The sequence below is a fragment of the Rattus norvegicus genome, chromosome 2 (assembly GCF_021556685.1).
Source record: "Rattus norvegicus strain SHRSP/BbbUtx chromosome 2, alternate assembly SHRSP_T2T, whole genome shotgun sequence".
NCBI lineage: Eukaryota > Metazoa > Chordata > Mammalia > Rodentia > Muridae > Rattus > Rattus norvegicus.
Genome location: NC_141535.1, coordinates 113,959,406 through 113,985,985, shown reverse-complemented (window position 1 = coordinate 113,985,985; position 26,580 = coordinate 113,959,406). Strand labels below are relative to the sequence as shown.

Below are 26,580 nucleotides of genomic sequence, written 5' to 3'. Positions count from 1 at the left end.
CTGAGGTTTCCTGGAAACACTGGCCTAGAACACCCCAAGCAGCCTTGGCTTGCTGTATCCAGGCAGCCAGCCAGCCTGGTTTAGCTTCCCAGAGTAACTCGGGATGCCAGAGACCTAGAAGAGCCTCCACAAGCCAGGTTACATAAAGGGAGCAGAGCATTCTGAACACTTGTCAAGGCGGACCTCCAACCTGGAGCAAAAACAACACAGGACCACATAAGCCAGGGGAGGGACGTGACACTAAGAAGGACCTTGTCATGAACACGCTATATGGTTAATGAAACCAGTGCCAGGAAAGTCAAGGGACAAGGCACAGCCCCTCAACCTTATCTAGTGGCCCTTCTCCCAACCTGTACTTCGCTACTGTATAATCTTGTCTTTCTTTCTTCTTTCTTCCTTCCTTCCTTTCTTTCTTCTTTTTCCTTCCTTTCTTCCCCCCCTTTTTTTAAAGATGTATTTATTTATTATATATAAGTACACTGTAGCTGTCTTCAGATACACCAGAAGAGGGCATTGGATCTCTTTACAGATGGTTGTGAGCCACCATATGGTTGCTGGGAATTGAACTCAGGACCTCTGGAAGAATAGTCGGGTGCTCTTAACCACTGAGCCATCTCTCCAGCCCTCTTTCTTTCCTTTTTGAAACCAAGTCTCATGCTTTCAAAACTGGCCTCAGACTCACAAGGGAACCAAGGAAGACTTTGGATTCCTAATCCTGTTGCAGGCATGGACCACCATGCCCAGTTCATGCAGTGTTGTGTGTTAGGCGAATTCCAGCAACTGAACCACATTGCAGCAAACTATAAATTACGTGTGCATTGCTCTGACCATCTGTACCTCACAGACTCAATTACGGGAGGAAAGGGTTGCTGTGACTGACAATTTCAGAGAGATCTCAGTCCACCTTAGCAGAGTAAGTGTGCTGGTGGGAGCATGGGGGCAGAGGCTCCATCTGGGTCAGCAGCAGGCGGGGGCTTGTTAACAAAGGCAACAGGCAGGAAGAAGAGTATACTAGAGTGAAACAAGAGGTAGCTTTAACCTTCAAGCCTTGACCAACTGTGGCCTATTTCCGACAGGCAGGACCCACCTCCTAGTCCTCCATAGCCTTAACGTACCACCTCAGCTGGGGTGCAAGCTGATGTGTATCCCCAATGATTAACAGGCCATTACTTGTGCTCTCCCTTACTACCCTTCTCCTTCCCTGTAGAGCTTTGATTCCCTGCAGCAATCCCTTAAAGCCCTGTGAACTCCCCATTCTCTGTCTGGCAATCATGACTCCGGGAGATCTATCTCTTCCGCACTCTGTAGGGAGGAGATTATGGGAGAGGCTGCAGTACCTGGGGTGGGAACTCTGGGGAGTAGCTATCCTGCAGGGAGAGTAGGAGAATTTGTACTTCACACTGCAAATCGGTATACACAAACTGGGAAGAAGTCAACCACAGACCTCTGGTCTCTCTGGACGCTTCTGTCTCACTCACAGCCTCTCTTCCACATGCCAGAGCTCCTCACTTAATGTGCTCAGCCACAGAGGGCTCTGGTGTGGGGCGTGAGGGACATAACACCCACAAGTGGGATCTTGGGGGTAAGGTGAAGCCACAGGCAGTTTACAGTTTGTGCCCGAGCTTCCCACCATGGGGAGAAGAGAGCAACGTGCTACCTCCAGGACTCGCATGATTCCTGCGATCCTCCTGGGACGTTATTTTAGAGATAATCCCAATTACTCTTAGTAATACAGGCAAGGAAATATTGATTTTGTGTATCTCCAACAGAAAACTTCAGTTGAAGGACATAAAGTAGGAGTAAAATTCTTTCCTGTGTCTTCTATTTGTAACGTTTAAGACAGTTGGCTGGGCTGGGGAGACGGCTCAGGAAAGTGCGGCTTACAAGGGGGCGGTGCTGACCGTTCACCCCAGAGTGGGCTTTAGAAAGCTGGGCCTACTCCAGCAGAAAATGAGCCCAGTGGGTCTTTCTGTGCATTTTGTTTTGATTTTTGTTTTTTGTCTTATTGATTTAACTTTTAAAAGTTTGTCTATTTTGATTTCATTTTGTGTGTGGGTTTGTTGTTTTCTTGAGGTTTTTTGGAAAGAGAGGGGAAGAAAGAGGCAGAGAACAGGAAGTTGGGTGGGTAGCGAGGCGAGGAGGACCTGGAAAGGGTTAGGGGATGGTAAAGAATATAATCAAAATATGTTATATGAAAGCATTGATAAATGTATATAATAATAATAAATAAATAAAGTAACTATCTACTTGTAATCTCAGAGCTGAGGAAGTTAAAACAGAAGGAGTCCTAGAGCTCACTGGCCCTCAGCCTAGCCTGCTTTGGTGAGTTCCAGCCAGTGAGAGACCCTGTCTCAAAAAATACAGCGGACAATATCCTGAGGAACAACACCTGAAGATGACCATTGACCGCCACACACAAGACCAAATACACATGGATAGGCGCACACACATACATACATACATACATACATACATACACACACACCACATATAAGGATATATACACATACAGACACAACACACACACAGACATACACACACACAGAGACATATATACATGCACACACACACAGACATATATACATGCACACATACACACACACATAAGGACATATACACATACAGACATACTACATTTTAAAAATAAAATAAGGACAATAGGCTGCCTTTGACAATAGCTATGATAATAGGGTAATAGTTCACAAATTTGGACTAGAAGGAATTGTCTAAGTATTTGTTCACACCATTGCCTGCATTTCTCAAAAAATGTTCTGTGTGGCATTTCTGAGATGAAGACACCAGGTCTCAGTGACTTATCCAGGTGATACAGCTGTGTCCTTGCGTCCCCACTGCTGAGCACTACTTCGGGAGCAACAGCCTAGAGTAAACACAGTAGTTGAGACAGGACTCACGGCACTCCAGCATGGCTTACATCGCCAAGTCTTTCTACGATCTCAGTGCCCTCGGCCTGGATGGGGAGAAGATAGACTTCAACGTTCCGAGGCAGGGCCATGCTGATTGAGAATGTGACATCGCTCTGAGGAACAACTACCCAGGACTACACCCAGCTCAATGAGTTGCAGTATCACTTTCCCAGGTGCCTAGTGGTTCTCGGCTTCCCTTGCAACCAGTTTGGACATCAGGAGAACTGTCAGAATGAGGAGATCCTGAACAGCCTCAAGTATGTCCGCCCCGGGGGTGGGTTCCAGCCCACCTTCAGTCTTAACCAAAAGTTTGATGTCAATGGGCAGAATCAGCATCCTGTCTTTGCCTACCCGAAAGACAAGCTGCCCTACCCTTATGACAACCCATTCTCCCTCATGACTAATCCCAAGCTCATCATATTGAGTCCAGTGTGCTGCTCAGATGTGTCCTGGAACTTTGAGAAGTTCTTCATAGGGCCAGAAGGGGAGACATCGAGCTTGACATCAAACGTCCCCTCAAAGTTGCCATCTAAATGAGGGCTGCTCAGCCTAGGAATCTCCCACTGTTTCTCCAAGTAGTCTTCCTCAGGGCTCAGTGTACCCTCAGGAGACACTGGGAGACCGAAGCATTTCCTTAATATTGTCCCCTTGCCTTCCTGCCACCCATTTCCTTTAGCTCCCTCAAGGCTCTTGGGGAGGCTACTGGGGGCTCTAAGTCTGGAGTAGGTGCTAGGCCTTCTTCACTGAATGATAGCATCTTCCTAAACCCTTCTGGGGGATGTCTGAGAAGTTGTGAAGGGCCCAGAGCCAGCTTGGTTTAGAGTCCAATAAAGGGTAGGTGTGGCAAAAAAAAAAAAAAAAGTAAACACAGGAGTTAATGTCAAGTCCCTGTGACAGAGGAACACCTGACTTCATATTGGAAACTAAAGCATTATATGGACAACAACTTTGTAGAAAAATTTTAATCCAGCAGCATGGCTGCTCTGATCACATCATAAGACCTTCTAGGTCTGTGTGATTGGCCTGGAAGGCAAACACACCCTTAGTGCACACTTTTAACCCTTAACAATGAAGGTAAAGTTAGTTTGCAGACCATGTTTGAAAGTAATGTCTAATTGAGAGGCAGACAAAGTGAGGAATCAGAGAAAGATTTGACAGACTAGGATATGCCCAACTCTCACAAGAAGAGGAAAGAGAGGCAACACAAGAGGGAGCATCACAGACAGAGGACAGAGGGAGGCAGTTTTCCCAGGGGAGTTTTACAGAGACAGGTTGAAGAGAGAACAATCTAGAAACAGGTGAAGGTGTAACAAGTCAGAAAATAAGAAGGATCCAGATGATCAGAACAGATTGCCAAAATTAATTTGAAGTCAAGCAGAGAAATTGAGTCAGAAGCTGAGAGATGCCAGTTTGAATCAGTCAGCTTGGAGAGGAGTTTGAGCCAAAACAGCTGGTTGAACCAGACAGCTAGGATTCAGAAAGAGCTAGAAAGAGTGAGCTTATTCCGCAGTAAGCCTAGGTTAGATTTTATGGAGGTTAGGAGCCTCCAGGACTAGGCCTAGGTTAGCAGTCTGAGGCAGTAAGCCTGAGAGACAACAATCACAAGACATAAAAGTTACATTTACACAACTCTAATTTTTACATTAAATTCTAATTTTGTGCTTTGGCCTAGTTTACTACAATCTGTATACTGTCAGTTATATATTATATTATAAGCTATATTATAATATATGGAATGTTATCAGAACAAACCCTCACCTTCAGTTCAATGGTTCCTTTGACAGTACATGAACTGCAATTGTTCCTTGTCGAGGCTGTAAATGTGTCTGAAGCAAATGAAACAAGACATGTTTTAAGATGTTATGTCCTCTTTTCCCTGTAGAGTTCCAACTCTCACCTAGAGCTCAGGGTTTTCTTACTGTTCATAAATAAATAAATAAATAAATAAATAAATAAATAAATAAAATAGAAGCAGCTGTTGGTTCTAGAAAGTTCATCTTTTAAATGCTTAAAATTAAATCATGCTGCTCTATAGAAAATAACTTCCCTTTTCCATCTGCAAGAGAAGCTTTCCCACTCGATGCCTGTTGGAAATTCAAACTGGGAAATAATCGTGTTACTTGGCCACAAGTATTTCCCTTCTCTGTGAGACTGAACGGTGGTATTGGATGAACACCCACAAAGCATCTTAAAGGCTAAGGAAGGATTTTGCTAAAGGCTAAACTCTGAGACAGGTTTATGTGCCCCGTACTGCACTTTCCTTGGGCTTAGCGTCTTTCAGCCTATCTGTGGAGGATGTCCGAGGGCAGGGTTGCTGTTGGGAAACAAAATTAAGCAACTTAGTCGGATTCGTATTTAAGGTGAAGTTTACCTTCCTTAAGAAAGAGCTGTCAGAGGGGGCATCCACCAAGCACCCGAGAAGCTGCTGCAGCAGAAGGTAGGACAGAGGCTCTGGCAGTCCTCACATGGGCGGTGCAAAACCAACCCTTGGAGAGGAAGTAAGTACACACATCTTATGGGTCTACCCTTAGCAAAATGTCGCACATGAAAACAAAATGGCATTTTCATCATAGAGTTGGTTATGTGTACAAGTTTAATTGAGTCTGTATTAGCAGTATGGCAGCTCGTAAATAATGGTTTAGCTGAATTTGCAAAAAAGGTAAAGATTCAATTCCTTTTTGCCAGATAAACACCACCTGGCCTTGTTTAAATGCGGTAGGAATAAGAGTTTGTTTGTTAAGTAAGATCAGTTCAAGACTGGTTTATAAGCTTGAGCGTTTTATCACCTTCAGGTAGATAATCTCTTGATGTTACTGCTCTTCATTTACCACCCACTTTTGTTTTGTCAGAATATGTTATGTGTAATAATGAGATTCATTGTGAAATTCTCGCCTGTACTGCAACCATATTCGCCCATTCACTCTCTTTCATTCTCCCCCAACCCCCGTGAACCCTTCTTCCCAAACAATGACTCTACTTGCCCGTGTCTTCTGTGTGTGAGGCAACCATTGCTTGGGGTGCTTGCAAGAACATGAATGAGGGGTTATCTCCAGGAGTGTGGCCCTTACGGGAGGCTGTGTTGTTGAAGAATAAGTTCCCCACTCTCATCGATTGCCTACAGAAGCTTGGGGAGGGTACTTTGTTTCATTGTGACCGTGTTGTGCTATGTGTTCCAGGATAGTCTTGAACTCACCATCTTCCTGCCTCTGTCCCAAAGTTAGAGATTCATGCATGTGCCACCACACCCAGCTTTATATTATTTTGAGGGCCTCCATTACTTTAATTAACTAAAATTTTTAAAATTATGTTGTGTGAAGCATAAACTATCAGATTAGAAATTTTCAGAAAAAGGTACTGTGGAACAGTCAATGATTAAGGAAAAAAATCTATGCTGATAATTCTTAACTTATTCTTTAATTAAAATACCTACTATCAAAGCCCATCGTGTGAGTTCTTTTATAATTTCATATTAGTATGCACACAAACTTACACACAATGGACTTTGCTTCACAGCACCTAGATTATGTTGAAGCCAAGAAAAATATATATGTAATTTCTACCTGTTTAGTGGTAATTAAGATTTATCTTTTTTCATTATAATAATTGTGGAATTTGACATTTCAAGAAGGCACAGTTGTTTCTAATGTTAAAGAGCTTTTCTAGAGTGAAGAGAAGCGGAAGAGAAGGGGAGCCTGCATGCAACCATCTGTCTTCAGTAACACTTCCCAGGGCATGGGAGGTGAGAGGAATTCAAGAGGAATTCAGGAAAGCTCTAAAGCCTGTGCTTGGCAAAGGAGGCCATGCTGAGTGTTTCAGTATTAACTGCCTTTGTTTCTTTCTTTACTCTATGGTAGGATATCAAAGAAAAGATTCATTGTTATTTAAGACCACATTTAAATCTAGTTGTCTTTTAAAGTGGAGTGTTAGTGATATATTTCAAACCAGTGGGGAAAAGATTTCTAGGGGCTGGGGAGACAGCTCAGTCAGTAAAGAGACTCTGTTTAAGCTTGAGGACATAAGTTTAGAGCTCTAGCACCCACAGAATAAATCATGTAGTGGCGCATGCTTGTAACCCCAGCACTGATGGCAGAGACATAAGGGTCCCAGAAACTCACTGATTAGCTATGTTCACTCCAATGAAAGACCCTGTCTCAAAAAAGTAAGTGGAAAGTAATCAAGAAAAACAGCACCCAAGATCTGCATGCATACACTCACACATGCACACATACTCACACACACACATACACACACACACATACACACACACCACTTACCACACACTACACGCAAATGCACACATGCACACACATACATGTGTGCACACACACCACACATTCAACATATACTACACACACCACTCAACACATATGCACACGAGCACCTGTGTGCACACACACATACCTGTATGCACACACACACACACACCACACATTCAACATACACCACACACACACTCATACACGCACAACCACTCAATATACACTCAGATCCCGGATGTGGGCAAGTCAAACCTCAGAATTTAGTGAACAATAACAGTTTAGCCAATTGAATACAATCAAATCGTGGCTGGCCACTGTACAGTGGACACCATTCAGTAAGAATCTGCTGATTTAGCAAGGGCTCACTAAGTGCGCGTCTTACTACTGCTGCCCTGATCAGTTGAGACAGAATTAGCACTAGCTAAGTCGTGTGTGTGCCTTGGGAGGGGTTTGTTGAGGGTAAGCGTCTGAAGACAGCGATTAAGGCATCTTCATCCTGATAATGTGCTGGCCATCCAGGATTAGAGCTCCAGGTCAGGGAAATCCACCCAACTGCAGACCTCAGCACAGAGCCCTCTCTGCTTTGAGATTGTCAGACGTGCTCTATACTGAGACGAACCACCCAGTCTACCGCTTCACTCACGAGCTTCGACTACTGCAGCCGGGTCCCCTGGCTCGGAGTCTGTCAATATATGTGCAGAATAAAAGAGAATTCCCTGGAAATACAAAAGTCAGTGTTCAGAAGAGCATTGGTTGATCAGAGAGATGTGTACCTTCCAAAGTGGTAGTCTGGGGACAACATGGATTTGGATGTTTTATCATTTATCTGGGGGATGAAATGACCCTAGAAACTTTCCCTTGAAAATGTTCTGGTTGTACTTGCTTCATGGTGTCATTTGATTTGGGGCAGTGCCAGGATTCCGTGAGATGTAATGGTGGTTCTATGCCTTTACATCTTCCCCAAAAGTCATAGAATGTAAACCAAGAGTGAACCCTAATGCAAACTGCACTCTTTGTTGGCTCACTGATCATAACAAAGACACATCCAGAACAGAATGTTGACTGTGTTTGACTTAGGGAGGAGAATGTATAGAACTCTGTGTTCACTCACTTTCTTATGCACCTAAAATTGCTCTAGAAAACCGAATCCACATGTATAATTAACAGTTTGAGGCATACAGATGGTAGGAGGAATATCATGAGAGATGACGGGCTTCTCTTTTTGTGTTATTATTGTTGTGGGTGCCTGATGTCGGAGGTGGGGGCACATGAGTGCTACAGTGCACGTGTGAAAGTCAGCAGGAAACCTTAGGGAGTCGATTACAGACACACATTAGCAATAACCAATCCAAGCAAACTTTAAAAATAGGGAAACAAAGAGGAAGTGGGTCTGAGGGGGAGGGGAGGTGGAGGAAACAGGAGGAGTGGAGGGAGGGGAACTGGGATGTATTGTATGAGAGAACAATCTATTTTCAATTTGTAAAAAAACAAATGGCCGAGACCAGTGGTGCATTGCCCATGTACTTGAATTTCCCAGCTGATTGGATTTATATCTGAAAAGGAAATTAAAGAAGCCATAGCATCATTAAATGCTGTTACATTTTTAGTTTTCAGACCACCCAAGTGAATTTATAGCTATTTTTAAAAATCACACCAAATGACACAGAAGGAAGGGGAAAAATGAAAAAGAAAAACACATCTCTCCACAAAAATCAGAGAATTTCCTGATCTTATTTTTTCTCACCATGGCGGGGATCGAGCCCAGGGCTCACAGATGCTGGGGAAATCCTATTCTTTCCTTCTTATCTTAGATTTTTAAGATGACAATTGGGAGTGAAAGAGAAGGGAAAAACGACCTGTTGTCTGGTGTTGTTTAATATTTAAAATTATTCCAAGGACAACAAATGAGAAGCTGTGAGGTACCCGGCATCCCTTTAACCACAGATCCTCTCCGATCACTGGGTGCTGAAGGTAACACACACAGACGTGTTCATATGCACAGGAACATAATTTGGTGCCTTGTTCTAATTAAACCATCTAAGGCAATGGGCCTACATCCACCCTAATTAGATATCGTTTTAGCCATTAGGAAGATTCTCTTCCCTCGTTGTCTGTTTTAATCCTATCAACTATTTAGGAATATTTTCCCGAAGACTGAACATGTGGAAGGGTTTGTGCATTTCCACCCCTGGAACTAGGAAGTATGTAAATCGCTTGTGAGAAGGGAGCTGGCGGCCCTGGGAGACTCCAGGGCTGCTTCTGTGTCCTTATTGCTGTGAGGCGGCGGGCATTATCCTGTGGGCTGCAACAAATCCCAGGGACACACTTATTAAAATGAGTTCTACAGAGAGAATAAGGCACTTCCTTCCTCTGGGGGAAGTTTTGTATAATTGTATATCTGAAAGCTTAGTGTAATTAATCTTTCCAAGTGTTCTGAAAGTACCACGAAGTTATCATTATGTTTAAAAAGAATTCAAGTAATTCACAAAAGTGCGGGCACACAGACACGAGTTCAATCCCCCCAAAAAACACACAAAACCGAAACAGGTATAATAGTGTGTGATTGTGATCTCGGCTCTGGAACAGCAAAGACGGGAGGATCCTGGGGCATCACTGGTCAGCCCCAGGTCCCCAAAACACAAAGCAGACGGCTCTTGAGGAACGACATACATGTGCTTTACCTAAATGGGTGCACACGCACACACTCATAGGAAAGTGTGTTTGCTGGTGGGTTATTTGTTAATGCACCTGTCTGTTTCTTTTTAGAATTCCACCAGAGTCAAGAAATCTGATGGCAAACCCAATGATGTCGGTGAACTCTTTACTGACAGCAGGACCACAGAGGGTCTCAATGGTTCCCTCGCCATTTGGGCCTCCAATTGGGGACAGGTAATAAGCCATCAGTAGAACTTGAGATGATGTTAGCATTAGGTGATGAAGAGCACTGGGGTCACCTCAGAGGACAGGGGTACTTGCTGGTCTCACCTTCAACTGTAAGGCTTTCCCATGCAAGCTTGTTTGACCCACTGACACGTTAAGAAATCGCATTTACTTGGAACATGGCAGCATTATCAAGGGCAAAACCTGCTAGATTAGACTTCTAAGGCTACTGCAATAAAACGCAGAAGACAACATGGTTTAAGTAACAGAAATTCCATGCTGAAGAGATGGCTCAGTGGTCAAAGGCACTGGACTGATTTTTCTAGAGGATCAGGTTCAATTCCCAGTACTCATATGACAGCTCACAATTGTCGCTAACTCCAGTCCCAGTGGACCAAACACCCTTTTCTGGTCTTCATGACACTGCACATACATAATGCACAGACATACATCAGGTGAGACGTCCATAAACATATTTTTTTTTCCGGAGCTGGGGACTGAACCAGGACCTTGCGCTTGCTAGGCAAGCACTCTACCACTGAGCTAAATCCCCAACCCCAATATTTTTTTAAGTAAGGATAAAAATAAAAAGATATTTAGGTACTTACTTCTGGAAACTACAAGTCCAAAATTATGGTCCCACCCATTTCATTTCAGGTGAGTCCCACTTCCTGGCTTGTAGATTTTATTTCTTTCCTATGTCCTCACATGGCCTGTCCTCTGTGTACACATCAGGATATCTTCTGTGTGCATATGTAGGTGTCCTCTATGTGCACATGCAGGGTGTCCTCTGTGTGCATATGCAGGGTGCCCTCCATAGTCTGCTCTTCATCTTAAAAGAGAACCAATCCTATCGGATTAAGGTTCTATCTTAACTAAATCTATAACATCTGTATTCCTGGATGGCTTGCAAAAAATCATTCTTTCAATAGCAGAGAAATTATAAGTACTTTGGTTGCATATTCTGGCAACATTCTAGCTTCCCTTCTTTAGAATATTTTGACATTCACAGAGAAATAAAATGCACTAAATGTCCTTGTTCATGGAATCTAAACAACAAAATGTAACCCAGAAAGACTGCTGTAATTTGAAAAATAAACAACTTGCCCTCTGAGGTGGCCAAGCATTTATCCTAGATGGCAAATGCCACCAAAGAATCATTAAATCGGGACGGAGGATCACTAAGATCAGAATGTGTGGTTGGAACATAATGCCCATTGTAAATATTCTGACCATGGCTTTGACTTGAGTGGGTCATTCGTTCCCTGAGATAGTCCTAAGCTATCTTGGCTGCTGTGGCCTTGCCTCCAAATCTTTCTCGCCATGTTTCTCCATAACTGGTGAGACTTCAGCATATTCGTTCTTTTGTTCTTTAGTTTCAATGGAGTCCCAAGTGGCTATTAAAAGCCCAGCACATAAGTGGATTAGTTACTTTTGTGTTGCTGTGTATACCTTACAACCACAATACCTTAAGTGTATTGTAGCCAACACTTTAAAGAGGTCAGGTAAGTGTTGGCCCACACTTCCAGAGGATCTGTCCATCACAGCAGGGAAGGTGTACTACAGCAGAATTCATCCTGGGCCAGGAAAGGGCAGATGCTGGTCTTCTGCTCCCTGTCTTCTTTGACTTCATCAGATTCTCATGGGATCCCAGCCACATTTTCTGCCCTTAGTAATCCTCTTGAACATGTCAAGAAGTGTGCCTCAATTTTCTAGATGATCCTAAATGCAGTTAACAGTGAACTTTGATTATCACAGTAAGCAATACAAACTTCCTATAATTCTAGCCATTTTCTATCTTTTTTCCCCCTCCTAGAGATGCCTTGCCTTCCACTATAGCTCCAACTGACCCAAGCCAATTTTGTGTTCCTTCCCAATTTGGATCCTCTGGTCTCCCAAGTGCAAATACGCCAAACCCACTGCCGGGTCACTTCTACTCAGGTAAGAGCAATGAGCACCTGACCCAGGCTGCAGAGCCTGTGAACGGTGGCTGTGTCGCAGGTAGTGGAGAACTGGGTGGTAGTTAAACCTGTGCAGTTTGCACACTTGCTTTCCTGGTTGAGCTTCTGGTACAACCATTGTGTGAGCAAGAGTGAGTGGCTTAGCTCTTCCAGGTTCCACTTTAATCATGAATGAGGGAAGACTCACAGCATGTGAAGAGCTGAGGGATTTCAAAGAGACTTGATCTGAGAGTTAACTTCCCCAGTTTATGACTGGAGATAACAACGTGTTACATACTTATAAATTGAGGATGAACTTGTGTTAATTATCTTTATTTAACCATTCTTCCAATGTAAGCATGTGTCAAAACATTGCATTGTACCTTAGAACTGAATATAATCAGGACAAGAAAGAACAGACCAATCAAACTCAAGCAAGCACCTTGATTTGCTGAGCTACCTTGGACCACCAGAAATAGGATTTTTAACAGGCCCTTACCTTCCCTTTTCAAGTATAACAGAAAAATGACAGCAGTCACGAGACTGACAGTTAAAAATTTATAATGAAATGTTATCTGCTGCTGATCTAGTGCTGTTTATTGGGTTCTCTCTAAGCTAAGATCCTTAGCAGCGATGGCATAGTACCTTTTCCCACATTCCATTCCAGACTAAGGCTTTCTGCAGATTCGGTTTGAATTCTTTTCTTATTTTCAAGTTCATGCTTCTAACTTGTTTTGGGGATGGGATGGTTTTCTCCCCCCTCTCTCAAGGCTGGGGTATTTTACCACCTGAACCCATAAAGGCAGTGACCACAAGGAATGAGATGTTTGAAAGACATCACGCTGCCAGGTAATTTAACATTATTATTTGGTTTATCTTCTCTTCATTCCCTACACCATTTGTTCATATGAGTTTGTTTTAAGTAAATAAAATGAATACATATAAATACAATGGATGTATAATAGATTACATAATGGATATGGTAAAGAACACATGCCAGGTACACACACGCACACACACACACACACACATCATTCAATCATTTACGGAAAGTCCTTCAGGTACATTACAGAATATATTACAAACATGTCTACAAGCCTTGTAATAGTAAAAGGAAGATTAAAAAGCAGGCACTGGGGTCTGGGGATTTAAACGTTTAGTAAGAATGCTTGCCACACATTGTGATTTGAGGTCAGATCCACATAAAAAACTGGGTGTAGCTGCACGTGCTTTTAATCCCAGGGACAGAAACACAGATCAGCAACAGAAGGCCTGCTGGGACTTGCTGTCCAGCCAGCCTAGCCAAAAAATGGGTGAGCCAAGGGTTGAGCAAAACACCCATCCTGAGGGACTAGGACAGAGAGAAATAGAGGACGGCACCTATAGTCTCTGCATGCATGTGCACAGGCACACAACACACACAGCACACACCACAGCACACACAGCACACACACACAGCACACACAGCACACACAGCACACACAGCGCATACAGCACACACAGCACACAGCACACATAGCACCTCCCCATGCCCACACCACAAAGAGTGGATAGATCTGCACTGTGAGTAGCTTTCCATTGACCCATAATAAAGACTGCTGGCTGTGACTCCTCTGACATTTCCACTGGCATTTCAGTCTCCGATGGCTTCAGTTCTGCATGAAGACAGGAGTGAAGCTCACCAAGTTCTCTTCAGAGACCCTCACCCAAACGTGGGAAGTCTCATATCATCCCAGCAATGGGTTTCTTCAGCTTTAATGGGCAGCAACAAATAAAGAGCATCCATGATAAACAAATTTCAACCTCAGGGAGTGGGAAGACATGGGCTTACGTTTTCCCCACCACAGAACTCTAAGGGTCCAGGTGGTAGCTGATAGGCAAAGTGATGTAAGAAAGCAAACCTTTCCTTGGCGTCCATCTACACACATTGACTCGGACCCACCACAACAAGCACCAATTTAGCTTGAGTCCCACTGACTATCATCACACTGAGGAATTAAACACCTCTACCAAGTTCAGTGTCTGACAGGAAACTACTTAGACCTGCATCATCCCCATGCCTGCTAAAGCCGCTCTGTGCACAACAGGAACTGTCCAGACACGGGTCTCCTTATGACATGCACCCCAATCCTCCACTTTCAGGTCCTCTTCCAAAGTCCACTTTCCCAACAGTGTAAGGATCAGAAAAGCTAAATAGGGGCCAGATTAGGGAAGGCAAGGGCCTGTTTAAGTCGTGTTTCTGGGTACCTTAGATGGCTCAGGAAATCAAGGTGTTGCAGCTAAGCCTGACAACCTGAGTTTGACCCCTGGCACCCACAAAGTAGAAGGAGAGAACCAGTGTCCTCATGTTGTCATCTGACTTCCACAACGCACAATGACATTCATGCACCCACCTCTCCACACACTAGATAGATACATAGATAGGTAGGTAGGTAGGTAGATAGATAGATAGATAGATAGATAGATAGATAGATAGATAGATAGATGATAGGTAGATAGATATAGATAGATAGATAGATAGATAGATAGATAGATAGATAGATAGATAGATAGATGATAGATAGATAGATAGATAGATAGATAGATAGATAGAGATCGATGATAGATGATAGATAACTGTAAAAAATAGATTTCTAATGATTGTCTAATGGTTGTATAAACTATATTATATTGTTTTCAGGGCAGAAATGGAAATGTATTCTCTTTACCAGCAACGTAGAATGGAAAGAGTCAATCCCAAAGGACTCTCTGGTCTGGGGATACCACTCTTCTATGGGTCAGGTTGTCTGGGTGGCCCCGCAGGTTTCCAGGGCAGGAGCACACTGCCAGCCAGTGATGTGCATGTGCACAGAAGCACCTTCAGACACCTTCAGGGAAACCCTGTTCTGCTAGCAACTAGACCACACTTTACAGAGTGCTGGGGCCAGAAATACCGACTCAGGAGAGGTACCATTTACCAGAAGCCTCCAGAGATTGACACTGAGAGTTTCAAAAGTCAAGCAGACGAGAAAAGCTCAGGCCAGATGCCCACGGCTCCCTATGAAGAGGAAGAGTATATCAAAGACCCAGAAATTGGGGTAGACAACCAGCAGGAGCCAAGGGTCACTGATGGAAACCCAACTGCGGTCCTCGCCAACCCCCATGGAGAACCCCAGCCAAACCAGAGAAAACCCTCTTCCATGGAGGCCAAGGCATGGGATGATGGGAAGGGAGAGCCCTCGGGGAAGGGAGAGCCCTCCGAGCAGGGCTATGAAGGCTGTGATGAAAAGAATGGAGTTTGCCTGCCAGCCTCCACCCCGCCTCTGCCAGGTATGTGTGGGATCAAGGGCGGGTCCTCATAGCTACAGGGTGACAGCTTCTTCCCCCCTGTGGAAGGAAGTGAGAGCCATGCTTGTCCTGGCCTCCAGTCCTCTTTTCAGGCCCTCCGTCTTCCTTCTCACCTCCGTCCTTTAAAATGGACTTGCGTGCTCTTACTATGTGTGTGTGGGTACTTTGCCGGCCTGTGTGAGGGGCATCGGGGGTGTGCAGTGTTGGCAGAGACGAGAAAGAAGCACTGGGCCATCTGGAACTGGACTTACAGGTGGTTGTGAGCTGCCCTGTGGGGGCTGGGATTCCAACCCAGGTCCTCTGGAAGATGCAGCCAGTGCTCTCCACTTCCAGGCCATTTCCCCTGTCTCCACCTCCATTTTCTCAATGCCGTTTTCAGTGACTTCTTAGAGTCACTTTATTATATTACGTTTTCTAAGTCATATTAGGAACACTAGTCTTGACACTGCTGTATAACAACCACTCAACACAGACTGAAAGCATAAGCATAAGAAAGTATGGAGCTGGAGAGGTGGCTCAGTGGTTAGGAGCACTGACTGATCTTCCAGGGGTCCTGAGTTCAAATCCCAGCAACCACATGGTGGCTCACAACCATCTGTAACTGGATGCCCTCTTCTGGTGTGTCTGAAGACAGCCACAATATATTCAAATGTATATAAATAAGTAAATCTTTTTTTTTAATTATAGAGATTTTAATCACAATTTTAATTTAATTACTTGTGATTTCTTTAGCACAGAGACCCTTTATTTTAAAGTATAAATTCTATCTCTCCTGTTTCCAGATTTAGAAAAACCAACAAAAGCACAAACTTTCAGTTTTATATGTATTATTGTATTTCCGAGAAAATCCCATATTGGATAGCTCCTCGGCACTTGCTTAGAAAAAAATTAAAACACAGACACGTGATGTGGCCCTGATTGTCGTAGTTTCCTTTCTGTGATAAGACAGTATGACCAAAGTAACGAAAAAGAAGAGTCTATTCAGGTTGCAATTCTGGAGGAGCTCAAGGCAGGAACTTGAAGACCCGCCTGCTTGCCACGTCACTCGGCATTACCTCCAAGGAGTGAGTTCACTTCATAGCTAAAGAAGGATCTGTTTGCCATCTGGCAAGAAGGTTTATAATAATTAGCTTTCTTATATGGTTCAAGACCACCTACCTAGGGGATGGTAATGCCCACAATGGGCTGGGCCCTCCCACATCAATTGACAATCAAGATGGTCCCTCACCCCCCGACAGACCTGCCAACACATGAATCTGATTTAAGCAATGTTCCCACTGAGTTTCCCTTCTTAGATAATTCCAGGTTGTGTCAACTTGACAGTTAAACTGTGGCACTGAAATAGCCACCGTTCTAACTGCTTCACCATGAGGTTCTTGGCTCACCTTCAGGATCTTGATGGTCTCAGGAGACCACATAACAGGGTAGTGCAGCATCAGTATGAAAATGAAGTTCACAGAGCCTTTCTATCAGCACTCAGAGATCTTAGAGCAAATCCGGAACCTCTCTGTTCACTTACAGTCACATCTCTGAAGAGACTTTAAGAGAGGGGAAATGAATAACTTCAGGAAGTTCAAAAGTTGGCCTATATAAATGGCGCACCCTGTGGTAGCAGATGTTAGTGGGCTCACATAGATAAATGCAAAACCTGTGTTCCGAGCTTCTCCTTCCGAATGGAAGTTTTATGCCACGTGATAATTTTCTTTTCATGTTAAAGGAACACAGGAGCCAGTTGCACTTCAGGAAAACCGTCCTTTGTCTGATATTCACAAGTGGACGGTGGATGATGTGTATAACTTCATCAGAAGTCTTCCAGGCTGCTCAGACTATGCCCAGGTAATTTCACACATTTGCAAAACTATGAAAGTTTGGAAGTATTCAGTGCATAATGGACTTTGTCAAACATGCATTTTGCCCCTGGAAAGCACTCGGTCTTACGGCACTGTCTATCACTAAGAGGTGTCTATGACTGGTGGACACAGGTGTCAGAGAAGCCGGGGAAGCCGTTATTTAGTTTTATTTTCTGTCCTGTCTAAATTTATCAGAAAGGTGACTCAGAGGCTAACTATCCAGAAAGAAGGAGAAACATTTACTACAGCACTTAAATAATAGTAATGTGTACTTCGTCCTGAAGAAGACCAAAAGGGGCTTGGACACGCCTCAGTCAGTAGATTGTCCTGCAAGCAAGAGGACTTGAATGAAATTCCCAGAAGTCTCACACACACACACACACACACACACACACACACACACACACACACAGAGGGCTGGGGGCTGGGGGAAAATGGTGCTCAGTGTGTAAAAAGCTTACTGTAAAACTATAAAGGCCTGACCGATGATCCCCAGAACACATAAACCAGATGCGGTTGTGTGCATCTGTAACCTAGTGTGCCTAAGGACAGACAGGAGATCCCACACACACACACACACACACACACACACACACACACACACACACACACACACACACACAGAGAATGTCTTGATGTCTTCAGCCAGCTACCCTAGCATATACATCATCAAACAAGAAGGCCCTGTAAGGTAGAAGTCGAGGACATACACCTGAGGTTGTCCTCTGACCTCTACCCAGGCATTGCATGGTGTACATATCACATTCACACACATGAATATGTATGCACACATGAACGTGCGATCATGAGCACAGACAGACAGACAGACAGACAGACAGACAGACAGACACACACACACACACACACACACACACACACACACAAGCACAAACACAGAAACTAAGAACCAGGAATGATGTATATAGCTGCAATCTCAGGCCTTGAGAGGCTGGGGTAAGAAGAGTATGAATCTGTGGGCTCCCCAGCTATATAGTGAGGCCTTGCCTCAACAAACAAACAAACAAAAAAAAAAAAACCAGCTGCTCTGGCAACAGTATCACATGTGTCTTATACATCATGTGTCCCTTTGTGGACAGACAGAAGTCATATCAACATCAACACTTCAGACCTTACTGAAGTGCACTGTTGTACGTCGCCTACAGGGTACCGGTAGCCCAAGAAATTCTACCATTTATCTCTAGAAGTTTCTCACATGCATGTAGGGTGGCTACATTTGATGTCTTCTCCCTTTGGGCTATGGCAGATGACATGAATTGCAAGGCCCAGCCGCCCTGCTAAGCACCCACTGCTACTCTCTGAGAAATAACTGTCCAGAAATGAGGAGATCCCAGTGCATTCTGGGTACACAGCCACACACAGTTCTCACAGAGACCTTTGCCAAAAATGTCTCCTCGACTTTTATTCACAACCCCATACTTTGAATGGTTTTTTTCTTAACTTCCTGGCACTGGTCAGCTTTACACCCACTGTCCTCCTCTTTGCCAGCCTCGTGCAAATGAAGTCTTAAAAGCCTGTCTGGTATAGCGCAGACCTGGAATCTCTGCACTAAGAAGCTGAGGCGGAACTGTGAGTTCAAGGCCAGCTCAGCTCCATAATGAGACACATACCCTCAACTGAAACAAAGAACAACACCTTGAGAAAACCAAGCCATAGACAGATCTAATTGTTTAAATCATACATACGTTGTCAGTGCTATGCTGCTTCCTACTGTATTCTAATCTGTTCTTGTTATCTTCTCTGTGAAAGAAACTTAATCAAATGTAATAAGAGACATAAGGAGCGGCGGTGAGAGGGTTGGGGAGAAGCTGTTCAGGAATGAATGGGCAGGAGACACTTCAACAGTTTGCTCTAAGTAAATGGCCAGTTCAAGGAACATGGCAGATAAATTATACATCTCTAGTATTTCATATCTGAAATCACTAAAAATACAGGCACATGTATACAACAGACATGGCCTATCTGTACCAATAAGAAGGGCACCTCAGGCCTATGAGGCACGAAGTGCTGTGTTCAATCCCTAGTGTACCACATAAACACTGGCACGGTGGCACAAGCCTATGATCCCACTGGAGTACAAACGTTAGGGTCATCCTTGACTACCTAGCCAGTTTGGGGGCCAGACTGGACTATATGAGGCCCTGTCTCAAAAGCAAAACAAAAAACAAAAATAAAGAAAAATTAAAATAAAACCAAAAATTCAGGAGCCTTCAGTACCTAAGATGGTCATCTCCACAAAGGGCTGGCCAACATTGCCAGCTGTGGCCAGAAATGGAGCAAATACAAGAACTCAGGACTGAAAGGAAGATGTGTTTGGTACAGCGCAGGCACCTACAGACCCGAGGAGACAGGATTAGGAGAATGATGGGGAAGAGAGCCCAGAACTCTTGAGAATGAAGAATGACAGGAAGTGACAGAATGGGCACAAGAGCATCCCACTTGACTTCATCAGTGGAGCTGTGAGGGGAAGGAGAGGAGAGGGCAGGCATGGAGGTGTAATATGATTCCCACCAGCATTTTGCAATGGTAGTGACCCACTTAAATGCTAATGGAACAACAAAGAGGAGAGGTTGGAGGTTAAAGAAGGGTTGCTACAGGAAGGATGAAGAGCCACAGCAGACATGCAGAGATCGATCAAGCGATTGATCAAGCGCTTGTCTATGAATCAGGGCAGTGGGGACAAGTGTCCAACTTTAGGCCCATTGTTCAGACTTTCAGGGGATTGTGCCTACTGTTTCCTTTTCCTTTCTTTCTAAATTAGAAGGTTGTCTGAAATGAACGAGAACCCTTTATGGTCTAAAGTCTGAGGAGGGTAGAGAAGGTTTGAAGAGAATGCTCGGCAGTGAGCACAGGAGGCTCGTGAGGCAGGCTGCAGGTGGACGTTACGAGGTTACACCACTGCAAATCAGCACGTTTCTTCATATCCACTTCCTCGCCTGTCTGAAACCTCTGACCATCAGCAGCCTTCCTGGCCTAGAAGGGCGTCCTAGCACTGAGTAGCATCAGAGCAGGCCCTGCTGGGCAGGGCCAGTGGCCAACTCTTACCCATGCTTTCCCGGCCCTTTCCACTACACACTTACCCCAGAAGGCAGAAGGCATGACATCTGCCTGCCTGGGGGATGCTGTTGTCTGGGGTGGCACTGCCCACTGTCCCTTTACTGCAGCATCTGCCCATTTACTGAGTTACCAATCATGTACATTCCCCATGCCCCTCATGGCTGCAGAGTCAATAGGACCTGCCTCCCTCGGATAATTACTCCAGGCTGAAGGGAGTTCAGTAAACAGAACTACGGAGCATCCCAAATGTTGTTAAGGACAACAGGGCACTGGAGTCCAGACAAACCAGAAAGGTTTATACAGCTCTGTGTCACCTTCAAGTGGTCCTTTATAAGCAAATAGTCCAACACGAAACCATCTGCATGTAAAACGAAGACTTCGCTACAAGACTCAGAAGCTAGACTAAATGAAGACTTCTGTGTTTCTTCAGGTCTTTAAGGACCACGCGATTGATGGAGAAACACTGCCCCTTCTTACAGAACAGCATCTTCGAGGCACCATGGGACTCAAGCTGGGCCCAGCACTGAAAATTCAGTCTCAGGTATGGTGACTGCACACAATTTAGTATATAGCAATGACGAGAAGCCCAAGGGAAGTGGGTTGCACCATGGTGTTGTAATATTAATATATAGATTACTTATTTGGTCCCCATCTAGCCTCCCCCCCGTCATAATTGGGTCTGTGATAGAAGAGAGGACACCGAGAAGCACCGAGAGTGATGTACAGTTCCTCATGTGACAGGAAGGCCATCATGGCTGTGTGCTGGTGAATGGTTGGCAGCTCTACCTCTCTATAAAGGGAAGCAGTTCCTGCTTTGAGACATTCACAGTGTCAATGACTCCCACTGTAACTGACACGTTCCTAAATGTCACTGGACACAGAATTGGGAAGAGACACATATCCACGCCTCATTTCTGGGGCTTGAGCCACATATAACAGACGTATTGTATCTCTGGTGTAGCGAACCCTAAGAACATAGACAGCAATAAACAATACTGATAAATAATTTAGGTTTAAAGCAAGAATCAGTGAGCTCTAAATGTGTATTACTTCCATTTGCAATATTTCTTACTTAATTTTAGGTTTATTTAAGTTTTAATGATGGCTTGTTTTAACAACTAGCTTGCAAATTTCCTCAAAAGAAGAAAAAAAAAAGAGGTAATAATTGGTTTTTGAGAGTTGGTCTCTGGATGACTTCACCACCGGATTACGGCCTCTGGTTCTTCTCCCTGCTTCTCTTCCCAATCCAGAGTTACTCCCATACCAGTGAAATGCGACTCTTTTATACCTAAGACCATCGTGCCACTTTCCTGCTGCAAACCCTGTATTAGCTCCCCAGGCTCTTCACAGTCAAAGTGCAAGTGTAGCATTTATGTTCTTGCCAGCACTTCCATCAGCCGGCCTCATCTTGCTCTGCCTGCCAACTGCACCTCTGGGCTCCTGCTCTCTTGCTCCTGGTGGCTCCTTGAAGGCCGCAGAGCACCCACGCCCTCTGGAACGTCCTTCCCCAAAGTCCTCACTTTCTGCTTCCTCATTTTTTGAGGGTTTTATTTGTCTGATTTTGTTCTCTTATCTTTTTGTTATTGTTAGTTTTATGGATTTGTTTTACTTTGAGACAGGGTCTCATTCTGTATCCCAGGCTAGCATCAAAGTTACAGCAAATCTCCTGCCTCAGCCTGCCAAGTGCTGGTGTGACAGGCTAGAGCTACCATGCCTAGTCCTTACCTTCCTCCTTGATCAATTCACCTCACTAAGGCTTGCCCTGCTCACCTTATGTAAAAGTGCACATAGCCCAGCTCCCATGTATAGAGCTTATGCCTCTCCCCCTGCTCTCTTTTCTCCTAATAACACTTCTGAGTCAACCATAAATATAATCTATCTGTTCATTATTTGCAGTTTTAATTGTGTTCCCTCTGTCCCCATTAGGATGCAAGTTTAACGAGAGAAGGAATCTTTACTCTTTTGTTGGCTTAGAGTATGCTCCAGGTGTCATAATAGATCAATATATTCCCCAAAAATGAGCTGTCCCTAAAGAGTGAGCTGTCCCAAATGACATAAAAAGAGCAGTGCCTAGTTTGCCATCAAATTTACACAAGATGGCACCCATTGGCCAGAGATATGCGCATCAGGACTAGAACTTCAGAATGTCCCTCCATGGCTAAAGAGATGGCTCAGTCAGTAAAGTATTGCCATAGAAGTCTGAGAAACTGAGTTCTGATCCTCAGCAATGAGGGGAAAACAAAAAACTTGGACATAGTGATGGTTCCTATAATCCTAGCTCTGCAAAAGCAGAGGGTCCTGCAACTCACTGGCTACGCATTCTCACCAAATAGAGCAGCTTCAGTGAAAAACAAACAAGAACAGTGAAAAGCAATGGGGAAGACAGTGTGTGGGAGCCTCTGGCGTCCACATGTTCCCCACCACACACTTAAACATGTATACACAAACACACACTGTTAAAAAAAAAGAATATCCCATCACTATAATTTTTATCTGTCTGAACTTTAGGATATGGAAATTCTTTAATCTTAATTGTATTAAGTGAATAGGTGTTATTTCTATATGTACATATATGTACCGTGTGTGTGCCTGGTGCCCATGAGAACCAGAAGAGAGCATCAGATCTCCTGGAACTGAAGTTACGGACACTTGTGAGTTGCTTGTGTGGGTGCTAGGAATCGGATTCGGGTCCTCTAGAAGAGCAATACGTACTCTAAGTCACTGAGCGGTGGGTACCCTTCAACTAGGAAATTAGTCTGCACATCATGGTAGCACCCACATGTAATTCCAGGATTTAGGGTACTGAGACAAAAAAAAAAAAAAAACCAGTGAGTTCAAAGCCAGCCTCAAAATAGAAAAGAAAGAGGATGCTTCTACGGCAAACACCTCAACACTTTAATGTCTTCACCAGAGTTCTGTTGCAGGTTTCTTTTAAAACGTTTTGTTTTAGAATAATTTTAGAAGTAGTAGAGTTGCAAAAATACTACAGAACGTTTACCCTGCTCTTTCCAGTGTTAACATAACATCTTATGTAACAGGATACATTGTCAAAGCTAAGCAGTAACAGTGACACAAGACGGAACTCTTTTTAAGAGATTTCTTTTTCTTTAGTGAGGATACTATGTCTCTTGGCATACTTACAAAGACAGTTCCTGGGTCAGGTCTGTTTGACTTTGATTCGCTGTTGCTTATTTCTGGGTTCCCATGTGAGAATTTTTCCTCCCCGGAAGCCAGTGGAGCTGTTAGGTTCCAAGTGCTATCTGCTAGCAAGACCAGATGGCGGAGGAAGGACCACTTAGTGGTAGCTGCCGATCAAAGAAGACAGGCATGAAGTCCTTGTCACTGGGAATCAATGTAGCAGAGTTGGAAGGCTCCAGTTAACACTTGGGAGTTCAGAGGGCAAACAAACAAAAGATTGCCATTGAGTAAGATACGGTTTGGGTGTCCAAGATGGAAACTGAGGGCAATCCCCATCATAGTGGACATGACCAAGAGGAAAGAACCACCCCATCCTGGACAATGGACCTGAGTTAGAGTGGGATTTGGAGATATATATCTAGATATCTAGATCTATGAGATGCTATGTTAACACCCACAGCATGGAGGTCTTTAGATTTTAAATCATGCAGATGTAGCCTGGATTCCATCCAGGGCCAAGATTATCGAGGCAAGGGTAAGGGAACCCCAGAAGAGGAACCTTCAATGGTTAATGTCAAGGTACCAATGCCCAGAGCAGCTGCCTCATTTGTAGCTCAGGGCTGACCAGATATGCACTAGAGTTGTTTGAAGAATTGTGGCCTGGTCCAGAAGAAGATCTGGTCGGCTTTTGGTGGTGGTGTCTCAGAGTGGAAAGGTGAGATAGAATGGAATGACACAGGGGCAGATGAAGCATAGCAGAAGCAGGGAGAAGAGGAAACGTGGAGCCAGCAAATACCCAGGCTTACAGCTGCAAACATCACATGACTCTGAAAGACAGACGAGGCCTACCATATACCAGAAGTGCGACCTCCCACATCTCTATAAATGTTCCATGTCTGAAATTGCTTCAGCCTCCCCCTCCCCCATGGTTAATGCAGGGTTATCAAAAGAATCCACAGACTTAATCACTATAATTATTTTGTCTTCCAAGGTATCTCAGCATGTGGGAAATATGTTCTGTAAAAAACTTCCTTCACTTCCCTCCCATGCAAGGCAAGCATTTGATCAGCCAGTAGACACATCCCCTCTTTTGGCTATTGGTTCCTGGAGAGATGGATTGAGCATTCCTGGTTCCCAGGACATAATGAGTCCAGAAAGAGCTGAACAAGACGTTATGAGAAATTAAAAACACTCCAAGACACAGAAGTCCCTCTTGGTTTTCTAGAGTTCCAGATGTTACCAGCCCCGTGCGAGGTCTTCCTGGGACCAGGTGGTGGACAAAGAGAGCAAAACCAAGCTCACAGAGTTTTCTTGGAAGGATCTCACCCAACAGGCTTCCTGCCAAGCTGAAGCAAACCAAGCACCAAGGTTCTGAAGAATTGCCCTTAGGAGAAAATACGAATGGGGATGGGAATTTACAAGCACCTTGCAAGCTACAATCTGATGACTCTGTGAGGAAATTCTGAAGAAATTGAGAGCAGAAGCTGAAAAGGAACTCCTTCTCCTCCCTTCCATCGCCCAACCATGATAGTGACGCAGGTGCTGATGGGAGGAGGCTGGGCAAAACTGAGCACAGAAAGCACCTTATCTCCTGCCAGCAACTGCTAGCCTGGAGTAGGCCCGATGAGGGTGAAGTTCTGGAGTAGGCCCGATGAGGGTGAAGTTTGTATTTACCAGTGGGGTAGGGAAAAGTTATCTGTATGTAACAGGTCGGAACTAGTGAGAGGGAAGTGATGATTAAGGTGGCTGTGTACGCTCCATGTGGAGTCCCAGTCTTCCAACTTAATATTTCACAGAATGACTCTAAAGGGACACACACACACACACACACACACACACACACACACACACACACAATGGCAACAGTTTGATCAGAGGGGACTGGCTGGCGAGCATAGGAAGAAGTCTTAGTTTGAAAATTCTGAATTGTGAACCATGAGAATGTGTGTCTCACTCACAGAACATTCTCCTTTGAAGTAAACAAACCCCAGCAGGAAGCCCTTAAGATAGCCCACAGTCCCACAGTCTAGTGTGCTTGCCCTTGTATACCCCTCCCCTGAGAGCATGCTGGACCAAAGAAACCCACCTTCCTAATGAAGCACACCTTTAGGGCCTGGCAGGGATCACTCCTGTGGCTTCTAACCCATTTTTATGTCAGTTTCCCTCTCAAAGCAGCCCTAGGTAGAGAGCCTTGAGTGACTAGCCTTAACAGTGAACACCCCGGAGCCTGCCAACAGCCTCCTGCCTTTCTGGTATGTGAAAACGCCGTCCACAGCCTAATGCCAGCTCACAAGACCTTGGTCCAGGCTCCCTGCTAGGTCCTTGACCACCGAACTGTTGTCACATGCAAACTTGTTGTTTTCAGTTGCTGCAGGGTCCTTTCACAGCCACGGAGAATTGAAACATAGATTTAACTTAGTGACGCAGAGAGCGCAGTACTAACTCCGCTTTTCATCTGGAAGGTGGACTCCCGAAGCCCTTTCCCCAGAGCTCTCACTTAGTTGTGTTTTGCTAATTTGGTTTTTGTTTTTCCTCCAAGACAACATGTGTTTTGTCTTATATAAAACTTATTTATGCCATGCATGTGTTCATGCAGGCATTAGTGTGAGTTTAGACTTTGAAACTGGAAAGAGCAAATAGAGTTTGGAGAATTAAGTTGAGGACCGTGGCCGTGTGTGGTGTGAGTGGAAATGAGGATCCTGGGAGTGGGAGGACATTGGAGGGGCTCATGGATGGGCAAAGGGGTGGGGGAGAATCAGCACAACAGTCTCTGCTTGAAAATCTCAGCATCAAAACTAATACCACGTATGATAAGTTTTAAACTAATTTGTAAAAGCCTGTCATTCCATCAATGCTTGCACATTTCTAGCTTAAGCTCCTTGTCACTTTGATGAGGGTCAGCCAGAAAGCAGAAAATCCCCACAAGTTTCACATTTTTATTAATTTTTCCTAAGATGGCAACAAGCTGGTGGATAACATGTGTCAGGGTTCTGATTAAAAGTAACTCTCAAAATACCTCAGTCTCCTCTCTCTCTTTTTTTTTTTTTTGTAACACCACCTAATCTTCGGTGTTACAAAACTATCTGGACAGACAACCTACTGTGCCCAGGTTTCAGAAGTTCTACAGCATGCCCACTGTGAGTGAGCGGATGCTGTGTTGAGAGGCGAAACCTGACATTTACCTGAT

The 26,580-nt window shown here is 44.4% G+C and overlaps 1 protein-coding gene, 1 long non-coding RNA gene and 1 pseudogene across 7 annotated transcripts; 2 read left to right on the top strand and 1 right to left on the bottom strand.

Moving 5' to 3' along the window:
* Window positions 1–2,664: 2,664 nt before the first annotated feature.
* LOC120100794 (uncharacterized) lies at window positions 2,665–24,928 on the bottom strand. Of its 5 annotated transcripts, XR_015674370.1 has the most exons (6): window positions 24,819–24,908; window positions 23,397–23,560; window positions 16,716–16,868; window positions 11,532–11,785; window positions 4,683–4,750; window positions 2,665–2,878 (listed from the first exon to the last, which is right to left on the bottom strand). It is a non-coding gene; the product is annotated as an uncharacterized LOC120100794 (long non-coding RNA). The 5 variants fall into 5 exon arrangements; XR_015674369.1 differs by lacking the exons at window positions 11,532–11,785; window positions 16,716–16,868 and adding an exon at window positions 5,296–5,410; XR_015674371.1 differs by lacking the exons at window positions 2,665–2,878; window positions 4,683–4,750 and adding an exon at window positions 8,526–8,736.
* Gpx2-ps1 (glutathione peroxidase 2, pseudogene 1) lies at window positions 2,903–3,763 on the top strand (annotated as a pseudogene).
* Samd7 (sterile alpha motif domain containing 7) lies at window positions 5,267–26,400 on the top strand. Of its 2 annotated transcripts, NM_001191703.2 has the most exon segments (8): window positions 5,267–5,361; window positions 9,950–10,072; window positions 11,880–12,004; window positions 12,774–12,852; window positions 14,684–15,312; window positions 17,048–17,166; window positions 20,686–20,796; window positions 24,385–26,400. In NM_001191703.2, coding segments are annotated over 7 exon segments (1,356 nt in total). In that variant the 5' UTR covers window positions 5,267–5,361; window positions 9,950–9,974; the 3' UTR covers window positions 24,580–26,400.
* Window positions 26,401–26,580: the final 180 nt, after the last annotated feature.